The 26,587-nt window shown below is 42.9% G+C and overlaps 1 protein-coding gene and 1 non-coding gene across 8 annotated transcripts in view; one reads left to right on the forward strand and one right to left on the reverse strand.

Moving 5' to 3' along the window:
- Positions 1–26,587, reverse strand: part of NEDD9 (neural precursor cell expressed, developmentally down-regulated 9) — a 217,950-nt gene that overhangs the window by 21,704 nt on the left and 169,659 nt on the right. For 5 of the 7 annotated variants that reach the window (XM_023555819.2, XM_064280671.1, XM_023555818.2 and 2 more), the window contains one exon: positions 9,854–10,300. In XM_023555819.2, the coding sequence (XP_023411587.1) occupies positions 9,854–10,300 (447 nt within the window). Of the gene's footprint in view, positions 1–9,853; positions 10,301–16,175; positions 16,336–18,271; positions 18,353–26,587 lie in introns of those variants that run through there. The other 2 variants (XM_023555817.2, XM_064280674.1) reach the window with 2 other exon arrangements.
- TRNAK-UUU (transfer RNA lysine (anticodon UUU)) lies at positions 431–501 on the forward strand. Its single transcript has one exon. It is a non-coding gene; the product is annotated as a tRNA-Lys (tRNA).

Raw genomic sequence — 26,587 nt, forward strand, 5'->3', positions numbered from 1 at the left:
CTTGGCATTTCCAATAAATGCCTGAATATCTTTCTTTTTTCAGGATCTTGAGGTCCGTTCATTTCATTAATCTTTTCAAGTGATTCTGGGGAAGAATCAGATAAGGATATCTGGATCATAAAATTTTAGCAAAAACCATTAGCGATAATCCAGCCCCACTGCTCATTTCACAGCTGAGGGAGTTGAAGTTCAGGGAGGTAATTCAGCCTGCTAACGACCGAGGAGTGAACCTGAACTGTGGCTAGCTCGCTCCAGCAGCCCGGCTTCCTTTCCTCAAAGTCCTGTTGCTTACACGAGCAACGCAGATGACTTCTCTAAGTTCACAAATAAATACTCCCAATGGAAGTTACTTCTTTATATAAGGAACACAACTTGGAAGCCAAGTAACTGTTTTTTGGGGGGGGGTTCCCCTATTCATTGATAAGAGTGGGCGTTGGTGGTTCAGTGGTAGAATTCTTGCCTTTTATGCGGGAGACCCGGGTTCGATTCCCAGCCAATGTACCTCATGCACAGCCACCATCGGTCTGTCAGTGGACGCTTGGGTGTTGCTGCGATGCTGAAGAGGCTTCAGGGGAGCTTCCAGGCTCAGATGAACTAGGTGGAAAGGCCTGGTAATCTACTTTTGAAAATCAGCCAATGAAAACCCTGTAGATCACAATGATCTGATCTGATCTGCAACTGATCACGGGGATGGCCAGGACTGGGAAGTGTTTTGTTCTTTTGTGTGTGGGGTCGCTGTAAGACAAGGGCTGACTTGATGGCAATTAACAATGCCATTCATTGGTAAACCCATTCTGGGAGATTTAATGATATCTGGTTAAATTAATTGATCCTTTTGGAGCAGTTTGAAGTCATCTGAAAAAAAGGTATTTCCGTGTAGCAGAGAAAGCAACATAGTGACATTCTCAGTGGTACATGGGTCTTCTCACCATCATGATCTGCTCGGGCCTTTTGGATCGACCTGCTCTGAGACTGACCACTGCAGCTGGGTGACGGGAGCTGCTTCATCCCTTAATTCCTTAACTAAGATTCCCTCAGCATTGAGGCTGTTCTCTGGATATGAGGTGGCAGCCTTCTGAAGCAACTTAAATTCTTCCTGGCCAACATGATGCTTCTTCACATCCAGGATTCTGGTGAGTTGGAATCGCTAATGGAGTGTCTCAATATGCCCTCTTATTTTAGGCCTTGGCAACACAACTATTAGTTGGGATGTAAAAATCATTAGCTTTGGAGTCAGGAAGATGTGAACTCAAATATCAATTCCGCCTCTTGCCAGAGGTGCAGTTCTAAAACTACCTTGAAGAACGAAACACCCCACGTTTTTTGTTCCAGCTTGCTAAAGGCTGCACCTTTAGTGGTCAACGTGAGCGATCGTTGGCTTAAGCATGCCCTGCTTTAAGAAAACCAAATATTAAAAAAAAAATTATTCAAATAAATCAGAAGTGATTACTGCAATGCTAAAGGACTGTTTGCTTCATATATTGATCCACAGTGGGGTCCCTTTAAAGAATAGGCTCCTTGGTGCGCTTCAAATGTTACTGGAGTCACAGACAGCTTTTTAGGAAGATACACTGTCCTAAGTCAGTCCCATCTATGCTGCTGAAACAAGAGCAACACCTCCTAGAAAGGTATCTCGACAACGAGGTTTATGGCACAACTATTTAGAACCAAGTTCTTTTGATTTCTGACTCTTTTTAGGTTTGCATATCACACAAGGCACTCAAACAAGTCTGTTTTTAAAAAATGTATTCAACCAATATTCTCAGTTTTATCATCAAATAAGTAAGTCTATTCTCTTCTTGCCCTTACAAGTAGAACACTATCCACTAGGCCAGACATCATACTACACACAATATCTTACTTAGTCACTCCGATAACACAGTCACTAAGCATGAAATCATTTTAAAAAGAAGGAAGATTACCTTTGTTTGCTTTGGTGTGGGTTTATAAGAAGTTACTAATGCACCGTTAGAAATATGCATTATCTGTGAGCTTTATAACAAATTGCGACTGAGTTTGAAGGCTTTGGCACTGACCAAACAAAGAAGACCTTTGTTCATTTTTAAGGAGGTGCTACGGCTTGCTCATTCCACTGGCATGGGTGACTTCACTGGTGGAGATACTTCTCATTTTCAAAGTGAGCTCATACAGTGCTGTCCTCAAGCCTTCAAGGACCTCCAATTTTGTATGTTTAAAAATTTATCCTGACTCGAGGGGAGAGATTTTAGGTAAAAGTTCATTTCTCCATATAGCCCAAAAAGCCATGTGTAGAGGAGAAAAATTCATTCAAACTAGGATTATCTTTATATACAGATGCACAATTCTGGAACACAGTCATGCTTTATTGAGTCTGTAAGTGAAGACACTGGAGGTACCTTCTGCCCTGGAAATAGCTTGGGGGGTGTGTATGTGTGAAGAGAACAGAGGAGAGTGAGGTGAAGCCAGAGTTTATCTGATCTGGGAGCTTTCATTTCCTCTCTGTCTATTTTTGCTTGTTGGTAGACAGATCGTACTGTTAATATATAGCAGTGATTTGGCTGGTGACTGAGCGTTGCTCTGGGCAACCAGATTTCACAAGGCCTCAAATCTCAATAAGGACTATGGTGCCTGTGCGTGTGTGCGTGTGTAATCCATGATGACTCAGTGTCTAAGAAGGTACAAACATCGTAGCTAATCTGTTTCTGGTTCTTATATTACCTTTCAGGAATGGGCCTGAAAGACCTGCCTAAAACCTTTGAATCATTTCCTGCCAACATTTGGCCGTGTCCCATTTTTGAAGGTAGAAAATGGTCCTTAAAGATGATGTAATGGGGTCTTGATAAATATTCCCTTGAGTTTTCTGAGTGGTACCCTGAAATCAGTACTTACCCAATCCAACCCATTATGTATTTTATAACGGTATTTCTAATGGGCCATGAGCTCGCTTGATGTAAGTGGAATGTACAACATATTAAGGAACCATAGAGGAGGGAGAAACTGTGCTGGGTGTGCAGAGAAAGCTTCATAGAAGAGATGAACATTGAAGTGGGTTTTATAGGATGAATAGGAATTTACCAGGTAGAATAGATGGGGGCGGGTAAAAAGCATTCTAGGTAAAGTGATTAGCATATACAAAGGAAGCTCTGCTTCTCAGTGGAATAAATCTAGTTCTCCTCTAGGTAGCCATGGAATAGTTAACTAATCTTGTTGTCTAAACTGGGCAAAATGCAGGGAAGTTAGGCCCTTGAGTGAACCCAGTTTGACATCTATCATGCTTCTGGTGTTCATTTGTTGTGGATAGATAGTTATGGTCACAGAAAACAGGTGAGGACATTCTCAAAGGCCCTTCTGGGGGATAACTACCTTATATAAGCTGGCATCTATCATAACAGGTAGGATTTGAACAGGGATGGTGGATAGGTGATAAGATCAGAACCACTTTTTAGTTTATTTATTTCTTGCTTCTACTTTGTTCATCTGGCTGTTACCTGTGTGCTGGTATCCTGCTGTGTGCTAGCCACGGTCCCTGCCCTAACGAAGTTTATAATTTAGCCCCAAATTGGTCACGAGAAGAAGGCAAAGCAAATCTAATTCCACCAGTTAGAATAAAAGTGACATGTACAAAGAGTAATCAGAGAAACACGTATAATCTCCCAAACGGATCAAGCATGAAATGGACGAACACAGTGGCAGTTTTTAGTGATCTTTGAAGAACGTAAATGAGGCTGTTTGAGATCTGGGTAGGTCTTAGGCTTTTGGGTGTTTGGAGACTCCACTCCAAATCATACTCTGATATTAAGTAGAATTTTTGCTTTTAAAAATTGAAAACTTTATATATATATATAAAATTCAGCTTTTCAAATTATTTGACTATGAGTAACTCAATTTAGAATTGCCCTTGAGTTCTTGGCAGTCATGGTACATACTCAGAAGTCTTTGCAAAGCGAGAAAAATCTAACCTACAAATTGGTTTCAAATATAATGAAACTGTCATGAGCCCTAAATGTAACAATTAATGTGGTTGACATGATGTTGCTTTGTACACATTTATCTAAATGTTTATTAATTTCTATTTTGTGGTGTTTATGCTTCATATTTTAGAGCCAAAATTTTCTTAATACAGCTTGCAAACATTCTCCTAGGCCCTGGGCAGTCTGCCTCTAACGCTTAATGGATAAAACGGCTCTGCATACAAAACCCAGGGTGAAAAAGACCAATGAGATGAAGTAAAGGTGTCGGTGTAGATGGTTTCCAGATAACTGTAAGAGCTCTTTTCCACCCTGTACCAAATTCTTGTAGGACCAAAGAGAGAGCTAGCCACTTGAAGGGCACGGTGAATGTGGTAGCAATAACGTACGAGCACAGTTGGCATATAGTATGAAACACAACCAGGGCTGATGAGGTTCAAAATAAACTTCTGAGAAAAGAAAGAAAAAAACTGAGGAGAGGAATTTTTTTTTTAAGCCACTACTATGCTAAGTATGAGGCATTGGTGGTTCAATGTTAGAGCTGTCACACCCCATGCAGGAGCTTTGGGTTCGATTCCCAGCCAATGTACCTCATGCGTAGCCGCCACCCATCTGTCCGTGGAGACTTGCGTGTTGCTAAGATGCTATAACAGGTTTCAGTGGAGCTTCTAGACTGAGGTGGACTAGGAAGAAAGGCCTGGCAATCTACTGCTGAAAATCAGCCAGTGAAAACCCTATGGATCATAATGGTCTGATGGGCAACTGATCATGGGGGTGGCGCAGGACCTGGTAGCATTCCATTCCATTGTGCTTGGGGTCCCCACGAGTTGAGGGCCAATTCAACAGCAGCTAGGAACATCAATAACATTGTGTTACCCCTATGCCAAGTGCTTTATATACATTGTTTCACTTAATTCATTTATTGAGGTGGTTATGATTACTCTCATTTCACGGATGAGGATACCAAAGTTGCTGAGGATTATACAGCTATGAAGAAACAGAACTGAGAGTCTGCCTAGCTCAACAGTCCATGCCCTTTTCACAATAGTCACACTGTCTTCTTGTTTCATAAAAGGGTGGAGATTATATGACTATCTATTTTTCTCTAACTGCTGATTTAATAAGTGACGAATGTAAGTTAATGGGGATGCAGGCGGGTGGGTAGGGGCTGGAGTTTCCTGAGAGCAAAGCTGAAGTGATAGAAGGCATTGATAGAAGGCGGAATTCACTGTCTCCCCTGGCTGCCCCACACCCAATGATTCACTAAAAGAAAAAACTGTGGTGGATTATACTTCTGAAGCCCACACTCTATGGCCACATAAAGGGAATTTTTAACTATGGAAAGTCCCGAATCACAATCAGATTGGAACATATCCAACCCTCTTCATGGTCCATTTACATTCTCTCTTAACATATGGTCCTGGGCCACCTCTCCCAGGAATATCCAAGGAGCTGGCTAAAATGCAGATTCCCCAGCCGCAACTCAGACCTACTCAATTAGAATCCCAGGAGATGGGGAGGGGGAATGGCCTGGGACTCTGCATTTAAACCAGCCCTCCCTCCCCTCTAAATGATTATGTTCACACTTCATGGTTCGGGACAAGATTCCACTCTGTCTTCATTTTCTTCTTTAATAGCATTTAAGGTCAACACCTTAAACTACCAGGACCTCTAGCTCTGGAGTCACCACCATTTTACAAAGGAGAAATTAAAGGAGAAAATGAGTAAAGGGCTATGGGCAAGTCAATAAAACTGCTACAAAGAGATCTGAGAAAATCACCTGGCCCCCACAACACTGAGGTTACCCCTCAGGGGCCTTGGCTTATGTCACTGGTTTGTTTCCCACCCACTGAGAAGATCCTGAGTCATAAACTACACAGGGGAAGATGTTGGCAGAAGTTTTTAAAGCAGCTGCTATCTCCTAGAAAGTTAAAATTGCCTCTTAGCAGCCAAACCATATCTACTATATAGAAAAAAAAAGGAAGGAAGAATAGAAGGAGGGAGGGAAGAAATAAGGAAGGAAGAAAGGAAGGAGCCAAACTCACTCCATTGGGGGTGTGAGCTGTTGGTCCAGCAGCCCAGAGCACCTGGGGCACTAATATGATTCTCGTCATGAGATCACCATAATCTGGACAGCGCCTGGTGTTTGGCAGGGGAAGAGTCAGGACCATGACCCCTGCCCTCCTCAACCTTACCAGTTACCACCTCAGTCCCCTTCACTGCTCACAGCTTAGAGCTCCAGGCATCATCTCCCCAGCTTTGGTAGTATCTCCCCAAGTTCTTGGTACATCTCCTGTAAGAACTGGCAGAGGTCCTTTTCAGAAATTTGCTTCCTCCTATAAGAATCCCTGGAAACCCTGGTGGCGTACTGGTTAAGAACGATGGCTGCTAACCAAAAGGTTGGCAGTTCGAATCTGCCAGGTGCTCCTTGGAAACTCTATGGGGCAGTTCTACTCTGCTTGCAGGGTTGCTATGAGTCAGAATTGATTCGACAGCGATGGGTTTATAGGAATCACTCGAAACAAAACATTCTGCTCATTTTAGAATTAAAAACAAAGAAGAAGCGACTGAGTTTGAGTCTGCGAGGTCTACCACAGCACCCCAGCGAGCATCCTAAATCCCAGGGAAGCTGTGTCAAAGTTGATCCCCTCTAACCAGGTGCAGCGCCAAGAAGAAAATCTGCAGAGCAGTTATGGCAAATAAAATGGGAAGAAGCCTGGAGGCTTAGACTTTTCAGACTTGGAACTGAAAAGGTTGAGTCTAAAAAGGAAAACATGTCACCTTCCTGCCAAAACAAACTATGATGAAAGCTTCGAGCCCACCACCTTTCAGCCAAGCATTTCCTGTTCAGGCCTCCCCAGTCTGCTCACACCAGCTCAGATGAGCGAGAGCTATCTTTAAGATGCAAACAACCACCACAAAGAATAAGAGAAGTTATTTATAGCTGCACCTTTCAACTGTCCTTTTCCCCTCTGGAGATAGAGGTTGTGCTTGGCTTAATCTTTCAATCTAACATCACTAGGGTAAGATAGACTTTGAAAGGTCAGGGCACAGTCAGACAGGGATTGTTTTTCTGTCCAATGAAGCCAGAAAGCTACTCAACACTTCTTTAGGACCCCCTCCTAATATACACGTATTGGGATTATGCAACAGATACACACTTGAGAAGTGTTCTGTAAAACATTCCTTTTGTATTAAAGATGATTTGAAAAGGCATTAGTGGTTTTGCTATTTAAAGGAATCCAGCAGTAAATCTTTTTGTTTTCCCCAACAGATGATTTATTACCATGCAAATTGTTGTTGTTCTTAGGTACCATCAAATTGATTCTGACTCATAGCGACACTATGTACAACAGAATGAAACACTGCCAGGTCCTCCGCCATCCTCACAATTATTGCATTTGAGCCCACTGTTGCAGCCACTGTGTAAATCCATCTCGTTGAAGGTCTTCCTCTTTTTCACTGACCTCCACTGTATCAAGCATGATGTCCTTCTCCAGGCACTGGCCCCTCCTGATGTTATTGTTGTTGGTAGGTGCCGTCGAGTCAGTTCTGACTCATAGCAACCCTATGCACAACAGAACGAAACGCTGCCCGGTCCTGTGCCATCTTTACAGTGTTTTTTATGCCTGAGCCCATTGTTGCAGCCACTGTGTCAATCCACCTCATTGAGGGCCTTCCTCTTTCCCACTGTTCCTTTACTTTACCAAGCATGATGTCCTTCTCCAGGGACTAATCTCTCCTCACAACATGTCCAAAGTTCCTAAGACAGACTAGGAAGAAGGACCTAGAGTCTACTTCTGAAAAGAATTAGCCTGTGAAAACCTTATGAACAGCAGCCCCTCCTGATAACACGTCCAAAATACATGAAACGAAGTCTTCCCATCCTCGCTTCTAAGGAGCATTCTGGCTGTGCTTTTTCCAAGACAGATTTGTTCATTTTTCTGGTAGTCCATGATATATTCAATATTCTCCACCAACACCATAATTCAGAGGCATCAATTCTCCTTCAGTCTTCCTTATTCATTGTCCAGCTTTCTCAAGCATATGAAGCAATTGAAAATACCAAGGCTTGGGTCAGGCACATCCTAGTCCTCAAGTGACATCTTCGCTTTTTTTGTGGCATAGTGGTTAATTGCTATGGATGCAAACCAAAAGGTCGGCAGTTGGAAACTCTATAGGGCAGTTCTACTCTGTCCTATAGGGTCGCTATGAGCCCACACAGACTGGACGACAGCGGGTTTGATTTTTTGGTTATATCATGCAAATAGATATCTCCTAATCTGCATGGGTTTGTAAATTCAGATTTTGTGTTAAATTTTCTTGAGGTAGAGCACATTTATATTTAATGTTCTAAGAGTCAACAAGCTCTTTCTTGTATTTAACTGCATCTTTCCTCTTGTAACTCAGGAATATTTTCTTATTATGTTAAGCCAACCCGCTCTTGGAGTCCTTGGGTGGCAGAAACAGTGAAGCACAGGACTACTAACTGAAAGGCTGGTGGTTCTACCCCATCCAGTGGCTCTGTGGAAGAAAAGGCCTGGAGATCTGCTTCCAGAAAGATTACAGCCATGAAAACTCTATGAAGCACAGTTCTACGATGAAACACTTGGGGTCACCATGAGTCGGAATCAACTTGATGGCAATCAGTAGTCCACTCTTACTACAAAGTCTAGCAGGACCCATTCTAGGCCCTTGGAATTTATCAGTAGATGAAAGAACATCTCTGCCCTTGTTAACACTCACAAAAGCAACATCTTGGTCTTGGTATTACTAACCATAGCGTCACTGACATTATTTTCTTCATAGCACCTATCACAACTGGCATTACATTGTTGTTACTAACTGCTGTAGAGTCAGCCTCCTGACGCATGGCAAGCCCATGTGATACAGAGCAGAACTGCTTCACAGAGTTTTCTTGGCTGTAATCTTTACAGAAGCAGATCACCAGGACTTTTCTTCCTTGGAGCCGCTGGGTGGGTTTGAACTGCCAACCTTTCGGTTAGTAGCCGATTGCAAACTGCTAGGATCCTACACTGACATTATAGTTTGTTTATGTCTCCCCCACTATACTATAAGCATCATGAGGACTTTGTTCACTCGTTAATTTATCACTGTATTACAAGCATCGAAAATGTACTAGATGCTCAACATTCATTATTCAACTGATAAATTTATATTTAGTTGAAATCTCTATGGTATTTGGAATTATTAAGGATTCCAGAGAGGCTCCTTTTTTTTTTTTTCCATTATGATGTCTTTTTATTAGGATGTCTTCCTAAATATCTTACCTCCACTGTTTCACCCACTGTCATGGCCATTATTATAGGGATTACTTGAAAGAGAAGAGGATAGTTTCTTTCTAAGGTCACTAGTTACCTATGTTTTTAATTGAGTCAAACTTTCAGCTGGTGACTCTGCAGAACAAGTTGGGGGGCATGACCCACTTCTAGCTTCCTTGCTTCCTCTACTTCTGGTGGGTTCTTTGCCAGCCAGGCCAAAGGGGCCATGACTCGGCTTTGGCCCAAGGAGGTTCTTGCTGCATCATTGCGTTTGTATAAAATGTGGTGCCTTGTACCATTTGAGGAAGAAAAAGACTGGAAACTCTTTGTACACAAAACCTAGGTCTAGAAGCACATCTATTAGAAAGATGGGAAGACACAGCTTAATGATCCAGAAGGACACAGGAACTTACAATGGTTGTGAATCAACAGTACTTGGCACGTGGTAGGAGTTCAAGAAAGTTTTGTTGACTGAATGAATGGAAAAATGATACAAAAACGATATCTGCACTAGGGTACTAGATATATTTACTTCTTGGGATATATTTTGGGAACACATCCCTTGGTCCAAGTACAATGGAAAAAAAATAAGTAGAACAAAAATTCAGTTAGTCACTTACTCACCTTTTTACTTAAGTTGGGACCATTGGTTCCCCCAATGCTCCTCTGTACTGATGGTGGCACTTGATACACATCTTTTTCCTGAGTACCATGGCCAGTAGGGACTTGGTAAATTCCTTGGTTTTGATAGGAAGGTGGTACTTGGTAGATGGTATCCCGAGGAGCAGCCTGTGGGTTTGGCACTTGATAGAGCTTCTGTTGGCCAAAGGTCTGGTGCATCAGTCCAGAAGGAGGCTGGTCCTGACCAGCAGGGATCTCCTGCATGGGACCAATCAGAAGCTTCACGCGGTTGCCTGGGACGATGCCTTGCCGCCCATGCAAGGAGCAGAGCCACCATCCTTCCAGTCCTCCCGTGTTCTGCTCTATCACGGTCAGGATGTCTCCCTTGCGAAAGGCCAACTCCTCAGCACATTCTGGGACATTGTCATATAAGGCCCTTGCCATAAGATTCTAGGAAGGAAGGAATAGGGAAATCACGTTAGAATATTAGCTCAGTCCTTTTCACACCTAAAGCCTATTCTTTTACGGAGAGACACTTCCTGGAAAGAAGAGAAGAAGAAATCTGAACAATAGCCTGTAAGGAGAAAAACAGATGGCGCAGACAAAAGACAGATACATACACACTGTGTCTGCCACCAATGACATCAGACTGCCTCCTTGGAAAAAAGCTCAATACACCAGAAGAGTTCTTTCTTCTCGTAGACACTGTGCCAAGGAATTATGAGCAGCGCTGTTCAAAAGTTAGAGAACAGAGCAGGATACAAAAACATTTTTCTTCCTTTCTTAAAGCCAGCTTAAGGAAAAAACTATATTCCAAGATACTCAGATGCACTACAATGGACATTTCTCAGCTTTGTCATATGATGGAGGTTAAAAGGGGTCAAGGAGGATCCCAAGTAACTGTTAGTACAAATGGCGTTTGCATTCTCTGTTGAAGCGCAAACACAGGGTCATCTACAGATGCCCTGGAGGGGGAAGGGCTTCAAAAATGTTGTTCTTGGCTTAAAGTGAGGCCCTTGGATAAAGGGAGAATCTGCAAACAAGGGCGAGAATCTGCAAGGAAGTGTCTCTTCCATAAAAATCAAGCATGGAACATAGGGTGACAGTGGTCTACACACCCAGATTTGACGGCAGGAAGCTACAAAGAATTTATAATACGGAGGTAGATGCCAGCTCTTTCTCTTTTGGTCTTTTACTCGGAATGTTCCTGGGGGCCCATCCTCACCCTGCAACTTTATCACCTACTTCTTGAATCTCACCATTCACATCTGAAAGGCTGTGTCTTCCCCTTTCATGGGCCCAAAACACTCTCCTTCTTTGTGTGAAGGCCTGTCTGGCACATTCAGTACTCAGCAGACAGCCAAAGTAGGCATTCAGCATAAAGTGGGCAGGCAGTACGTGCTGACATTCCTGGAAGCCTTTCAAAGGCTCTGAAGATTTCATTTCTTGGCCTTAGTAATGTTTCCCAGCATGCTGGCAGCCACAACCGAAGGCCTGCCTCCTCCCCAGCACATAGAGAAGTCGGAGAACGTTGTAAATTCACTGCATGCACTCAAAAAACTAAGTGATCTCTTCAGTGCTTTGCTAAAATGCTTGGATGCACTTAGTGTCATGGTGGTGGTGATCATTTGTGGAAGAAAGTGTTATCAACTGGCTGGAGCATGTTCGTATCTTTATTAGACATTATAATATATTCATGGAATTTTCGGCTGCTGTTGTTTGGACTTATGCCCCCTGTTTTCTTCTCTAGAAATGTGGACTTGATCTTTCAGGCTGGTGTTTTTCATACCTCTATAATTAACTGACATTAATCTTTTCCCCCGTACTGTGGCACATAACCAAAGGCCTTGCATTGCGTGATGGTTCTCTACTATGGAGGGGCTGTGTTATGTAAGGGATTGTCCCTCTGGTTAGTAGTTGGGAAGGGTTCTGGTTCTCCTCCTGTCAGCCAAGTTCCTCTGAGTCAGTGCAAATACCAATCTAAGGGAAGGAGATAAAGCCATGAAGGTCAGTATCTAGGAAGCTTGGTGATGCTCTTCAAGACCAAGTTTGAGGTCCTTGTTCTTGACAGTTATGAATCCAGGAAATCTGTGACATATAGACAGGTGAGCAGTAAGGGAAGCTAAAGGAAGACAAAGGGGTTTGTGTTTCAGGTGAAGGTTTTAGTTAGTATTTATATTCCAGGAAGCATTGGGTTCCTAGATAAAAAAAAGATAAAATCGTGCAGCATTCTACCTTGGTTTGTGGGACCATTTAAGGGTGTGTCATAGTCCTAAAATCCTCTGTTTCCCTTCTGTTTTCTTTTTTGGGTGTCCTGTTTTTTTTTTTTTTTGTCACTAGTAGTTTAAAGGAGAAATCCTAGAGTTACAGAAGTCAAGAGTCTGGTCCTTTGTACTGAAATGATCTCAAGTAAATTACTCCATCGGAGTTGTACTGTGATTATGGAGCAGGTGAATGCTACTGCTCTGGTCTCTGTCCCTTTCTCTTGGGTCCATTCAACAACTGGGAGTGAATGATAAGGAAGTCTCTAGATGAGATCAGCAGTAATGGAGTCAGGGCCAGTTCTACTGGAGCTGAGGGTTGATAGCGGTACGATTGTGTTGACTACAAAGAAGAGAAAGAAGAGAAATAGAAAAGAGTAGAAAGGCAATGGCGTACAGGCCTAATCAGCATAAATCAACTGGAGGCACTGGGAGTTGAGTCACTTTCATGTCACATCAGGCAGCACTGAAATAGAGCACTGGGCCATGCTTGATGAAAGGCAGATAGAAATCCCTGTGTAAGAGTCTTTCGAGATGTCCTTTGTCTCCTATCCTACTAACATTCCTGCCACCTGGTAGGCAGCATGCTAATGTTTCTAGACAGTACGTCAAGAGCTGTTTCTCAGGGAATACTTTCAGAGCCCCATTGTCAGTGCTAATGGAGGCACCAGCAGGGGAGTTTTCCTAATTGGTTGTCTATTATTTCTCAGCAGTCTTCCCCACTGCCCACAGAGATTGGTATTTAGAAAGAGAGGTTGGCACCACTGCTAATGGCAAGGACCCCAGCACCAGCCTGACACCTATTCACACACTGACAAATATTCTCAGCCTTGGCTGAACAGAAGTGTGAGTTATTTGATACCCGTGCATGTCACAGAGAGCTAATGTCCACATCCAGCCATACAACTCACGAGACCTCAAGAGATCACCTGACAATAATGTCCCCATTTTACAGATGAGGAAACAGGTCTGGGGAGGCCAGTTTATCATTTGCCCAAAGCCACACTGATGGTGGCAGAGACGGGCTAGGACTGTGGTCTCTTGCTTCTTCATTCACTTCTTTTTCCAGAATGCTAAGCTACCTTAGCTCTACTACACAATGTCCTCCTAACTGGGCACAATTCCATTATGCAAAAGTTCTAAAGATAACCAACTCTTCTTTCATGTCTATAGAATAAATAGATTCTTAGAGTTTTGTGTCCTAGCTGATTATGTGGTTGCTTCTCCCCTCTGTGCCTTAGCTTCCTCATCTGTAAAATGAGAATGAGGATAATAGTACCAACCTCACAGGTTTGCTGTGAAGACTAGTTGAGTTAATTTCATTAAAGTACTTTAATATTGCTCAAGACTTGGTAAGCAATTATAATTATTTTGTATAATTTTTCTGGATGCCACTATGATTTTAGGCTCCCTACTCACTTCACCATATCTCAGTTCTCAATCAAGAATTGGTCCTATTTTATTCATGCTACCATATAAATATATATATGTGAAGACATTGAAGATTTTTACCAACTTCTGCAGTCTAAAATTGATCAAACAGGCAATCAAGGTGCATTGATAATTACTGGTTATTGGAATGCAAAAACTGGAAACAAAAAAGAAAAATCGGCAGTTGGAAAATATGGCCTTGGTAATAGAGATGAAGCCAAGGAGCGAATGATAGAAGGTTGCAAGACAAACGATTTCATCATTGCCAATACCTTTTTCAACAACATAAATGGCGACTATACACCTGGACCTCACCAGATGGAATACACAGGAATCAAATCAGCTACGTATTTGGAAAAAGATGATGGAGAAGTTTAACATCATCAGTCAGAACAAGGCCAGGAGCTAACTGCAGAACAGACCATTAATTGCTCATATGCAAGTTCAAGCTGAAGCTGAAGAAAATTAGAGAAAGTCCATGAGACTCAGAGTATGACCTTGAGTACATCCCACCTGAATTTAGAGACTATCTCAAGAATCAATTTCATGCATTGAACACTAATGACCGAAGACCAGAGGAGCTGTGGAATGACATCAAGGACATCACATGCGAATAAAGCAAAAGGTCATTAAAATGACAGGAAAGAAATGATTCTGCGGGCAAAATACTGAATGATGCAGGAAGCATCAAGAAAAGAAGATGGAAGGAATACACAAAGTAAGTATACCAAAAAGAATTGGCTGGTGGTGTTCAACCATTTCAGGAGGTAGCATATGATCAAGAGCCGATGGTAGTGAAGGAAGAAGTCCAAGCTGCACTGAAAGCACTGGAGAAAAACAAGGCTCCAGGAATCGATGGATACCAACTGAGATGTTTCAACAAAGTGTGTGTTAGGGTTGTATCTTTTACCATATTTATCCAATCTGCTGAGCAAATAATCTGAGAAGCTGGACAATATGAAGAAGAACGTGGCATCAGAACTGGAGGAAGACTCATTAACAATCTGCGATATACAGATGATACATCCTTGCTTGCTGAAAGCGAAGAGAACTTGAAGCACTTACTGTTGAAGATCAAAGACTTGATCTTTGATCAAGTATGGATTGATTACTCCTCAACATAAAGAAAACAAAATCCTCACAACTGGACCCATAAACAACATCGTGATAAATGGAGACAAGACTGAAGTTGTCAAGGATTTCATTTTACTTGGATCCATAATCAATGCTCATGGAAGCAGCAGTCAAGAAATCAAGTGATATATTACATTGGGCAAATCTGCTGCAAAAGACCTCTTCAAAATGTAAAATAGCTGTCACTTTGAGGACTAAGGTGGGCCTAACCCAAGCCATGGTATTTTCTGTCACCTCATATGCATGCAAAAGCTGGACAATGAATAAGGAAAACTTGAAGAATTGATGCCTTTGAATTATGGTGTTGGTGAAGAACACTAAATATACCTAGGCTACTAGAAGAACTAACAAATCTGTTTTGGAAGAAGTACAGCCAGAATGCTCCTTAGAAGCAACGATGTTGAGACTTCGTCTCACTTACTTTGGACATGGTATTAGCAGGGACCAGTCCTTGGAGAAGGATATCATGCTTAGTACAGAGTCAGTGAAAAAGAAGACCCTCAACAAGATGGACTGACACAATGCCTGTAAAAATGGGCTCAAACTTAGCAACGATTATGAGGATGGTGCAGGATCAGGCAGTGTTTTGCTCTGTTGAACATAGTGCACTATGAGCTGGAGCCGACTCAAAGACGCCTAACAACAACAAATTATATACATATGAGCCCAGGTGGTGCAGAGGTTAAGATCTTGGCTGCAAACCAAAAAGTTGGCAGTTCAAATCCACCAGTTGCTCCTTGGAAACCTTATGGGGCAATTCTACTCTGTCCTGTAGGGTTGCTATTAGTCAGAATCAACTCGATGGCAACAGTTCTATACACACACATATATATATACATATACATACATACATACGCACACACAGACATATATATATATATAAACCCAGTTGCTATCAAGTAAATTCCGACTCATGGTGACTCCATGTGTGTCAGAGTAGAACTGTGCTCCATAGGGTTTTCAATGGCTGATTTTTCAGAAGGAGATTACCAGGCCTTTCTTCCAAGGTGCCTCTGGGTACACTTGAACCCTCAACTTTTCACTTAGCAGCTAAGTGAATTAACAGTGTGTACCACCGAGGGACTCCATATAGTGTCAGACCACCACACATCTGTCAGTTTGTACTGTGATGGCTTGCATGTTGCTATGATCGGACTCCATATAGTGTCAGACCACCACACGTCTGTCAGTTTGTACTGTGATGGCTTGCATGTTGCTATGATCCTGGAAGCTAGGCCACCGGTATTTCAAATACCAGCAAAATCACCCATGGCAGACAGGCTTCAGTAGAGCTTCAAACTAAGACTAGGAAGAAAGGCCTGGTGATCTACTTTTGAAAATTAGCCAGTGAAAACCCTATGGCTCATAACAGAATATTATTCAATATAGTGCTGGAAGGTGAGCCCCCTAGGTCGTAGGGCATTCAAAATACACAGTGGCTGCAACAGTGGCCTGGACCATACCAACAGTATAGAAGATGATGCAGGGTCGGGTGTTACCTTCATTCTTTTGTACATGGTGTTGCCATGAGTCCATTTGATGACAGTTAACAACAACAGCAACAACAGCAGATGCTAATTCTTTTTCTTACTCCTTGGATACTTGCCTCCAGGGCAGGGAAGGCCAACACAGAAACAAATAAATGAGAGATAAGAAAGCTGTGGCAATTCTATATCCAGCTGCATGGCTAACAGCTATAGCTTGACTCAAAAAAAAAAAAAAACCTGCTGCCATCGGGTGGATTCCGACTCGTAGCAACCGTATAGGACAGAGTAGAACTGCCCCATAGAGTTTCCAAGGAGCACCTGGTGGATTCAAACTGCTGACCATTTGGTTAGCAGTTGTAGCACCTAACTACTACGCCGCCAGGGTTTCCATAGTTTGACAAAGCACCCAAAACACTTGGAGCACAGAACTTGAAAATTAAAAGGAAACTAACAATTATAGCCCAACTCCTTCATGTTACAGAGGAGAAAAATGAAGCTCAAGAAGCTAATGATTTGTCATTCTCCTAGTAAGTTATTGTAGAGCTGGGACAAGAATTCAGGCCTCCTGTCTCCAGTCTGGGAGCCCTGGTTTCACAGTGGTTAAGAGCTACGGCTGCTGACCAAAAGGTAAAAGGTAAGCAGCTCGAATTCACCAGGTGCTCCTTGGAAGCCCTGCAGGGCAGTTCTACTCTGGCCTATCGGGTCACTATGAGTTGGGATTGACTTGAAGGCAGTGGGGTTTTTTTTTTTTAGTTCACTAATTATGACAAATACTTCATGGAGCCAAATGCATATGTAACAAAAGTCCTGGCTCTAGAAAGGACTGGGGCATTTGGGGATAATAGGTCCTATTTGAGGGAACCCTAAAGGTAGCAGTATCTAGCATTACTCCCCACCCCAAGCTTTCTCAAAATTCTCTCTTCTTTTGGCTTCCAGGGCACCATGTCCAGGTTTTCCCTCTTCTCTTGACCATTCTCTTCTGCTTCACAGACTAATTTTGAGGGAAGTGGGTCCATTCCCAAAGGGATCATATTTCAGCTGGATTTCTTCTTCGCTGTTTTCTCTCAACTCTACACACTTGCTATCTAGAGGGAATCCCACCTGCTGACAGCATCTAAATACAAAACCAAACCAAACCCATTACTGTCGAGTCAATTTTGACTCCCATAGAACAGAGTAGAACTGCCCCATAGAGTTTCCAAGGAGCACCTGGTAGATTCGAACTGCTGAACTTTCGGTTAGCCGCCGTAGCACCTAATGACTACGCCACCAGGGTTTCCATCTAAATACAAGGAACACCCAAATACAGACCTCGAGGCTAGCATTTCTTCTGCACTACAGTACCCTTATTTCCAGTTGCCTACTTTTTTTTTTACCAGGCATCTTGGAGTCCCTGGGTGGTGCAAATGGTTAACATGATCAGCTGCTAAACCAAAAGACTGGAGGTTCAAGTCCACCCAGAGGTGCTTCAGAAGAAAGGCTTGGCGGTCTGCTTCCGAAAAATCAGCCACTGAAAACAGTTCCACCCAGACACACATGGGGCTGCCATAAGCGGAAATGACGGCAACTGGTTCTTGGTAGTAGGCACCTTCACCTGACACTCAACAAGTGCAAAAGCTTCTTCCACCTGCTGAAGCTATCACGCTTCACAGCACACACACAGCTGCCCAAGTGGGGCGTTTCACTCTTTGAAACCCAATGAGCCTTCCCCAGCCATACTCTGATTTCCACCTCACTGCCACTGGTGGTGTAGTAGTTAAGAGCTACAGCTGCTAACCAAAAGGTCGGGAGTGCGAGTCCACCAGCAGCTCCTTGGAAACTCTATGGGGTAGTTCTGCCCTGCCCTGCCCTATGGAGTCACTAGGAGTTGGACTCGACAGCAACCAGTATGGTTTTTTTTTTTTTTTTTGGCCACTCTTAGTTCAGGCCCTCAGCAGCTTTTTTCTGGAGTACTGCAACTGGATACCAGCTGGGTTTCCTGCATTCACCCTCTTCCTACCTCACAATCCACCTTCCAGATAACCAAAGAGTTCTTTGCTAAAACCTGTCCCGTCATTTCCCTTCCCAATTCTCTCGAATAGTATTTCTTACGGTGTGACTTGTAATACCTTGTTCCAGGTTGTGAATTTCTTTCTATCAGGTACATGGTCTTATTCATTTTGCATTTCCAGAACTTTAGCTCACAGTTTCTGAAACATAACACATGCTCATTAAATATTTGCTAGACTGAAATGAAATCTGGACTCTGATTTCCCAGTTCCCTACAAACCAAAACCAATCCCACTGCTGTCGAGTCGATTCCGACTCATAGCGACCCTATAGGACACAGTAGAACTGCCCCTTAGAGTTTCCAAGCAGTGCCTGGCAGATTTGAACTGCCCACCTCTTGGTTAGCAGCTGTAGCACCTAACCACTACACCACCAGGGTTTCCCGGTTCTCTACGGAGAGGGTGAAATTGTCTTCTGCAGAATTGAGCAAGGCATTTGGTTAAAATCCTCAAACGACCATAGGGGGAAGGCAAGTGAACTGAACCAGAAATAGCCTGTCCAAGTCACTCAAGCCTCACAGCCAGAGAACACGGGGTGGGGGCAGCGAGCAGGAAAGTGCCTGCCCTTCCCTATTAAAGCAGGATGATGACGTAGATGGGGAGCATGAACCCAACATTAACCACCCCTGAGCAAACAGGAAAGCCGAGAGGAACTCACCATCCCAGAGAGATTAAATACAATGGCTTCTTTAAGAGCCTTTCCTTCCTCGGTGCAGCAGACTAGCACCATTTAAATACTTTGCCTTAACATTTTGGTTTGCAGTTTCTGGTTCTCAACCAAAGCCTGAACACCGGGAAGAAAACACTGTACACCCAGCCAGCACTATGGGTGCAGAGAGCTCTGGGTCACGTGACAACACCTCCACCGCCCCCCACTCCACCCCGCCTTTTATTTTCCACTGCTATCAAAATGTCAAGAAAGCTTAATACTCCTACTGCCAGGGAAACGATCTGCCTTTCCAAATACGGAGAGGTGTGACTTGTACTTTCCATGACCGTTCAGGCTGTTCTTTGAAGAGAAATGAGACACAATGGCTAGCGTGTCACCCCACTAGGACTGATAGCATCATCAATGTCCTAGCTTCCTCTTATTATTTTTACTTCAGTCTATATTTATCATGCCAGAGCTCCTGCCAAGGCCTCAGGGCTGCCACATTCTCAGCTACATGACTTTCCTGCACCCAACCCCCCAACTATAGCCTGGACACACACACAACAGAAGACCCTGAGAAACAGACACATTAAAGAGGGAAATGGCCATTGTCAAACAGATCAGTCCTAAAGGAAGTGACTGAGGGATGAATATCATCAAGGTCAGTCTCAGGGCATGCTGAGGAAGAAGCTAGGGGCTATTGTGCCTGCTGACAAAAATCAGCCTCCTTCTGAAGACTGTCAAACCACTTTGGCTGTGTTTTGCTTCTTCCTCCCACCAGCACCTTTGGAATCAGGTCCATACGGGCCAAAAAGTCACCCACCGAAAACCCTCTGGAGCACAGTTCTACTCTGACACCCATGAGGTCGCCATGAGTCCGAGTTGACTGCAAGCGGTTTGATTTTCTTTTTCTGACTTGGGCTTTCCAAAGGAAAGTAACATAGTCAGAATCAATATTTACAAGTGTCAGGATTTCAGTTCTTGTAATATTTGGCTTAAACCTGGGTTCTTTGATCTGAAGATCTGAAACGCTGAATTTCTTAAAAATTGTATCTTCTTGAGATGGTTAAGTAGCAGATAAGAAGCTCTTAAGTATGAGAGTTACGGAATACAGTACACAGCACATCCTCATTTTTTCCAAGTCATACGTATTGATTGCTTTGGAACACATTTGCATTAGGCAACTGGAGCTAGTTCACAGAAAGGCAGCACTAAGCTCTAATCTCTAGTCACACCGCTGGCCACAGGTGTCACATATCCAGCATTTTCCATCAGAGATTCCTTTGGCACCTAGATTGCATTTTAACCAAATGGTGGTTAATTTTCTAGAATGTGCTTCTTCTATGGTTCTCACAAAGCCTACATGTGCATCTTGGGCCCTCTCTGAACCTTTGTGTCTTTGACTTTGCCCCATGTCCTCACGTTTTCTTGGATTTCCAGCTTTGTGATCTTTAGCCATAGCATTCTTTGAGCATGTCTGAGTGGAGGATGCTTTGTTCCCCAAAGGACCTGCCCCCCAAAATGACTCTTCGACATGGTAGCAGCCCAGACACATAAGACACTGGGTCAGTATTCCCTGCATGAACTATGGGTGGTGCGTTGTGTGTGGTCACCCCTAAGACTCTCAAGTTTGGGAGTCTTGATGTCTCCTTCACACTTGCTTATTCTTATTTGATGAGGGACCATTTAGAACCCATCACTATTTTGGTGGTTCATATACCAACAGGAATCTGCTTCTTGAGAACTAGTAAGAAGATCTGATGCTCATTACAGATTAGGATATTTGGATCTCAGAAAGAATTTTCTATCTTACCAGGCTTGGTAACAAGATATGGACAGTATAGCTGTGAGATGAAAAAGTATTTCCTTAAAATCTGGGCTCGTATCCTTTCCTGTGGAGTCCCTGGCTAGTACAAATGGTTAAGTGCTCTGCTGCTATTACACCTTGGAATTTATAAGTTTGAGTTTACCCAGAGGCACCTCAGAAGAAAGGCCTGGCGATCAACTTCCAAAAAATCAGCCTGTGGAGTACACTGAAACCCCGTGGAGTACAGTTCTACTCTGACACACATGGGGTTGCCATAAGTCGAAATCAGCTTGATGGCAACCACTACTCATTCCTTCTCTGCACTACAATAAGGCCAACTACTCTCCCGTGAAGGTGCCTTGGTGGTGCAGTGTTTAAGTGCTCAGCTGCCAACCAAAAAGTCAGTGGTTCAAACCCATCAGCAGTTCCACCCTGCCAATCTGTTTCCATAAAGATTTCAGTGTCGGAAACCCTATGGGGCAGTTCTGCTCTTATAGGGTTGCTATGAGTCAGAATCAACTCGATGGCAACGGGTTTGGTTTGGTTTATTCTCCCTGGATTTAAGGCTCATGGAAGACAGAAACATTCATACACTGGGCTTTGTTTAGCACAAAACCACCCAAAACCTAGAACAAATCTTTTGCTTTACTCAAGAAAAATTGTAAATGGGTCGGTAGGTAGGAGTGTGTGCGGTATGCACTTCACAGTCAATTTCTATTATTTTTTGGCCCACCGTCCAGAATAAATTTGGTTGCTCTCAGTACTTGAGAAAAAGAAATGATCTTTTCCTCATGAGTCTGATGATCAGAAAAAATACATGTCTTTAAGAACTCAATTCTCCACACTTCTGTAGTCCCAAGAAACTGGGTAGAAGAAAGCCCAGGTTTCCATGGTATTAGAACTGGAAGTTACCAGTAAACTGACCAGAATTGGCTAGGCTAGAATGTTAGAGTGAGAAGGGAGCCCAGAGCTCATTCTGACCCAACGTCCTCAGTTTCCAGCCTGGAGCTGTACTGTGTCTTGTCCAAGGTCACAGATAACACTAGTCACAGAGGCAGAACCAGCATCTCTCAGTCTACGATTGTCTCCACTGGACCAGGATGCCCTTCCTGGGAAACTTCTTCTTCTTAGAATTTCGCACTGCTGCTATTATGCCCTGGAATTTATAAGCATTTGTCCCAGGTTGCCTGGTTTTGATAGACTGAAGTACAGTATATTGGCAAAGGATCAAAAACATGAGGCAGGCACAAACTCTTTTCAGGGTCTGTCCCTAGATAAATGTGACAGGCGCCATATAATGATGAAGGCTTGACACCCACTCACTCAAAAGATAGGTTTTATTAACAATAAAACAACCACCTGGATTCCAGCCAATATTACATTGTTGGCACTGGATCACATCTATCTGCCTGTCTAGACAAATTCTTCTAACATACAGGGTACTTGGGGAAGGGAAATGAGAATTAAGTTATGAAGGAGTTGGAGATTCCAATCCACTACGATATATTAAAAAAAAAAAAATCACTTCTCAAAAAGTCAAAATACACAAATTATAACCACTAATAAAATATTTGAAAGAAGGAAAAGATCTTCCTATTTTCACATTTTTATGTATCTTACCTTCTGACATCAAGGTATGCAGCCCAAGGTATGAAGTTCTATCTATACCCATTGATACAACTACGTACACATCTTGGCAGCTCTCACCTGTCTCCCATCCAGAACCCAGCTCATGTACTTGGAGGCTACCCCTGGCTGGACTTCTTGTAGTTGCCACCTGACCTAGGTTTAGAGCCTGATTTCTATTCTCCCACTTAACTTGTGAGGTCCTCAAAGAGTTTTAGAAAATGGATCCATACTCTTGGCTGTACGGGTGTACCCAGTCAGAAGCCGTCAGCATTGTAACTGCACAGCCGCCCCAAGGAGGAACTTTTTGCTGCTGCAGCTTCTCAGCTAGAAGAGGGAGGAAAGTGTGGCAGGAGCAAATGGAGCAGAAGGAAACCTCACAATGACCTTGTTTAATGACCACGGGTACAGACAAGGCTCTTACATGGCGAGATAATACAGCAGTTTATGAGAATACAATGGCTTTCATAAAGGCCCAGTTCTAAACGCACGCTCCATTATTAGGTACATGTATGGAAGCCAGAAGAAGACTTGGCGGAATTATGGCTGCCTTAGAGACAGCTGGATGGTTTTGCCTGTGACCTGAGTGAGACCCTATGTTTCTTAGTATTTTGTGTGTTCACTTTAAAAAGCTGGTGCTAAGCATATCAAGAAGTTCGTTTTGGTTTACGACCTGTTACTCTGACATTAACCTCAATCATGATAAAACTTTGACAGTTACATGAGGGTACTTTTGTGCTTCTATCACATAAGAACTAATAAGAGCATTATTTTTAAGCAGAAAGTTGTCACAACGGGGTGGGAAACTACTACTGGTACCACGGATGCTGCTAAACATCCTGTAAGGCACGGGACAGCCCCCCAACAAAGACCTATACAGCCCCAAATGACAACAGTGCCAAGGTTGAGAAAACTTGGACAGAAGAATGGGCGCTAGACTGAAGTAGGAGAGTCTAGTCTCTGTTCTCTATATTGTAAGACTAACAACGATCAAATTACTGGCTTTGCGCCTGTTTACCCATCTGAAAAACAGGGATAATGAACGTGTTCTTCGTTACAGGAATATTACGAGGACTGATGGAATTATACATGTGAAACGGTCTGATTTCTTCAGAAGATCTCTATGAAACTGAAGCACAGCTATTACCGCACTATTATGAGCTCATGAAATTGTATCTTAAGAACTGTACCTACTCCTCCCCCTCAAAAAAAAAAAAAAAAATTCCTCTGGGAAAAGAAAACAAACCAGCAATGATCTCATCATGATTACACCTGCCACACCAAAAAACACAGTTCAGAGGAACGAAATTCTTTCCCTCCAGCAATGAAGTAAGCTGTGCCTGTAATTAAGACCTTAATAAGGGAGGCAGGAGGCTTGATGCAGATCCTGCGGTCTGTGAGGCCCCGGACTATCTGCCAGGTTTCAAACAAGAACAATGAAAAGGCAATCGCCAGCAGCTGAACCCTCTCAGGTGTTCCCAGTGAGTCCCACAAAACGGGCCCTCCTTCATTGCTGAAGATGCCCGTTTCTGCAAGGAAAAAGCAGAGAAGGAGCAGCCTGCTATTTATAAGTAAATGTCACCTATAATGCTATATAAACATTTGCCTGAATCCATTTTTAAAATGCCTCTTAGATAAGGTTCTGTCGAAAGGCTGCCGTAAGAGAAAAGGGATCACGCTGCCGACAGCTGACCAATCTCTGGCGCAGCGAGTGCTGACTGTGTAGCATGACAACATGTTCCTGACCTTTCCAAGACAGTCCAGTTTCAAATATCCTTCACATTGTCAGACCATGTGTCCCATTTTTTGGTTAATAGAACATGGCTATATACACATACAGACAATAATAGGTAGATAGATGATAGATAGATAGAAAACTTGGTGTTGTTGTTGACGTTAGGTGCTGTCGAGTCAGTTCCGACTCACAACAGCCCTAAGTGCAACAAAATGAAACACTGCCCGGTCCCGCACAATCCTCACAATCGTTGTTATGCTTGAGCTCATTGTTGCAGCCACTGTGCCAATCCATTTTGTAGAGGGTCTTCTTCTTTTTCACTCTCTACCAAGCATGACGTCCTTCTCCAGGAACTGAACCCTCCTGACAACATGTCCAAAGTATGTGAGACATAGTCTCGACATCCTTGCTTCTAAGGAGCATTCTGGCTGTACTTCTTCCAAGACAGATTCGTTTTTTCTTCTGGCAGTCTCTGGTATATTCAATATTTTTCGCCAATACCATTATTTAAAGGTGTCTATTTTTTTTATTCTTCAGTCTTCCTTCTTCATCGTTCGGCTTTCACATGCATATAAGGTGATTGAAAATACCATGGCTTGGGTGAGGTGTGCCTCCGTCCTCAAGGTGACATCTTTGCTTTTCAGAAACTTTAAAGAGGTCTTTTTCAGTGGATTTGCCCAATGCAATGCGTCTTTTGAGTTTGACTGCTGCTTCCATAGGCACTGACTGTGGATCCGAGTAAAATGAAATCCCTTGACAATTTCAATCTTTTCTACATTTATCATGATGTTGCTCATTGGTCCAGTTGTGATGATTTCATTTTCTTTATGTTGAGGTGTAATCCATACTGAAGGCCGTAGTCTTTGATCTTCATCAGTGAGTGCTTCAAGTCCTCTTCACTTTAGGAAGCGAGATTGTGTCATCTGCATATCACAGGTTGTTAATGAGTCTTCCTCCAATCCTGATGCCCCATCTCTTCATATAGTCCCGCTTCTCAGATTATTTGTTCAGCATACAGATTAAATAAGAATGGTGAAAGGATACAACCCTGACACACACCTTTCCTGACTTTAAACCATGCAGTATCCCCTTGTTCTGTTTGAAGGACTGCCTCTTGATCTATATGTACAGGCTCCTCATGATCACAATTAAGTGGGGACTAGCTATTTAAAAAAAATGTTGAGGGGGTGAAAGTATATACCACAAAAATACACCAATTCAACAGTTTCTACATGTACAGCTCAGCGACATTGATTACATTCTTCAAGTTGTTCAACCATTCTCATTACCCTTTTCCAAATTATTCTACTACCGTTAAGGGGACTAGCTTTTTTTTTTTTTTAAGAATAAACTGGGATTTAGTAGTCTGTGGTGGGCCCAGGCATACGTGTTTGAAAACATTCCACGGGTAGGTTTAATATATCCACGATTAGCTGTCGCGCCTTCCGCCTCAACAATGAAAAATCACTGCCATACCCCATCACGGTTCAGTTTCTGGACTGCCTGTTCCATGGTCCTCAAAGGCTATGCCTCAATTCCCCTAGATCACTCTGTCACTAAAACTACCTTCTGACACAATCGGCCTTTCTAATGGACAGTGGAAAAGGCCACCAATAAGGCCATTTATCTTTAAGGGAAGATTCTTCAGGAAGATAGCCTTTTGCAGCTCACTGTGAGGAGTCCTCATTACCCAGTAAGAATTACCGCAGGGAGATTACTGGAATGCTGTAAGTAAATAAAATGGTGGGGGGTTTTGTTAAAGTATAATCAGGCTTTTTTTTTTTTTTTTTTTGGTCCTCTTTCCATCACCTAGAAACCGGGCAGCTTTTCGCCAACATTTTAAGTTGGAAATACAGTATTTCTTTCCAGTGGCCCTTTTTTGTTTATCTTGGCAAGGAGGCCTGGTAATTAAGTCTATATGTTACTACATACTAGTGCCACAGTTCCAGGGCCAGGCATTTCAAACCAATTTGTTTAGGTTTCTTTCTAACCCTAAAGTGCTCTAAAAATAGATAACAAAGCCCTCTTACTTAACATTTGCGTCATTCTAATTGAATGAAATAAGATAAGGGATATAGTTTACCCTGAATTTCTCCCATACTCCCCTCTAGCCTCCCCTTCTATTGCAGCCTTGGCTTTTTAAACTGGCTTTCTCTTCTGCTCACTAATATTTTTGCTATGGGTAAACAGTTCTAGTGAATGTTCCCTTTTAATTTTTTATGTACTTAATGCTTCTGTAGCTATGTATCTATATGGGTATATCTCCTAATGCATCATATAATAATAAAAAAAAATAATAGCTGCCATTTATTAAATGCCTGCACTGTGCTAGAAACTGATGATTTTCATATATTATATCCTTACAACTCTCAGAGAAGACAGGTATTATCACTCAGTGGCATCACCAGGGTTGGTGTCACCCAGTGTGGAAGCTCATAGTGTGACCACCACCACCCCTCCCCTCCATTCCTCCATGGGTGGTGTGGCTGGTGAGTCCCCCACCTGTGTGCAGAGTAGCCAGGGCCCACCCCACCCCTGCACAGGGAGGATCACCCT

The sequence above is a fragment of the Loxodonta africana genome, chromosome 1, assembly GCF_030014295.1.
Source record: "Loxodonta africana isolate mLoxAfr1 chromosome 1, mLoxAfr1.hap2, whole genome shotgun sequence".
In the NCBI taxonomy this organism is placed as follows: domain Eukaryota; kingdom Metazoa; phylum Chordata; class Mammalia; order Proboscidea; family Elephantidae; genus Loxodonta; species Loxodonta africana.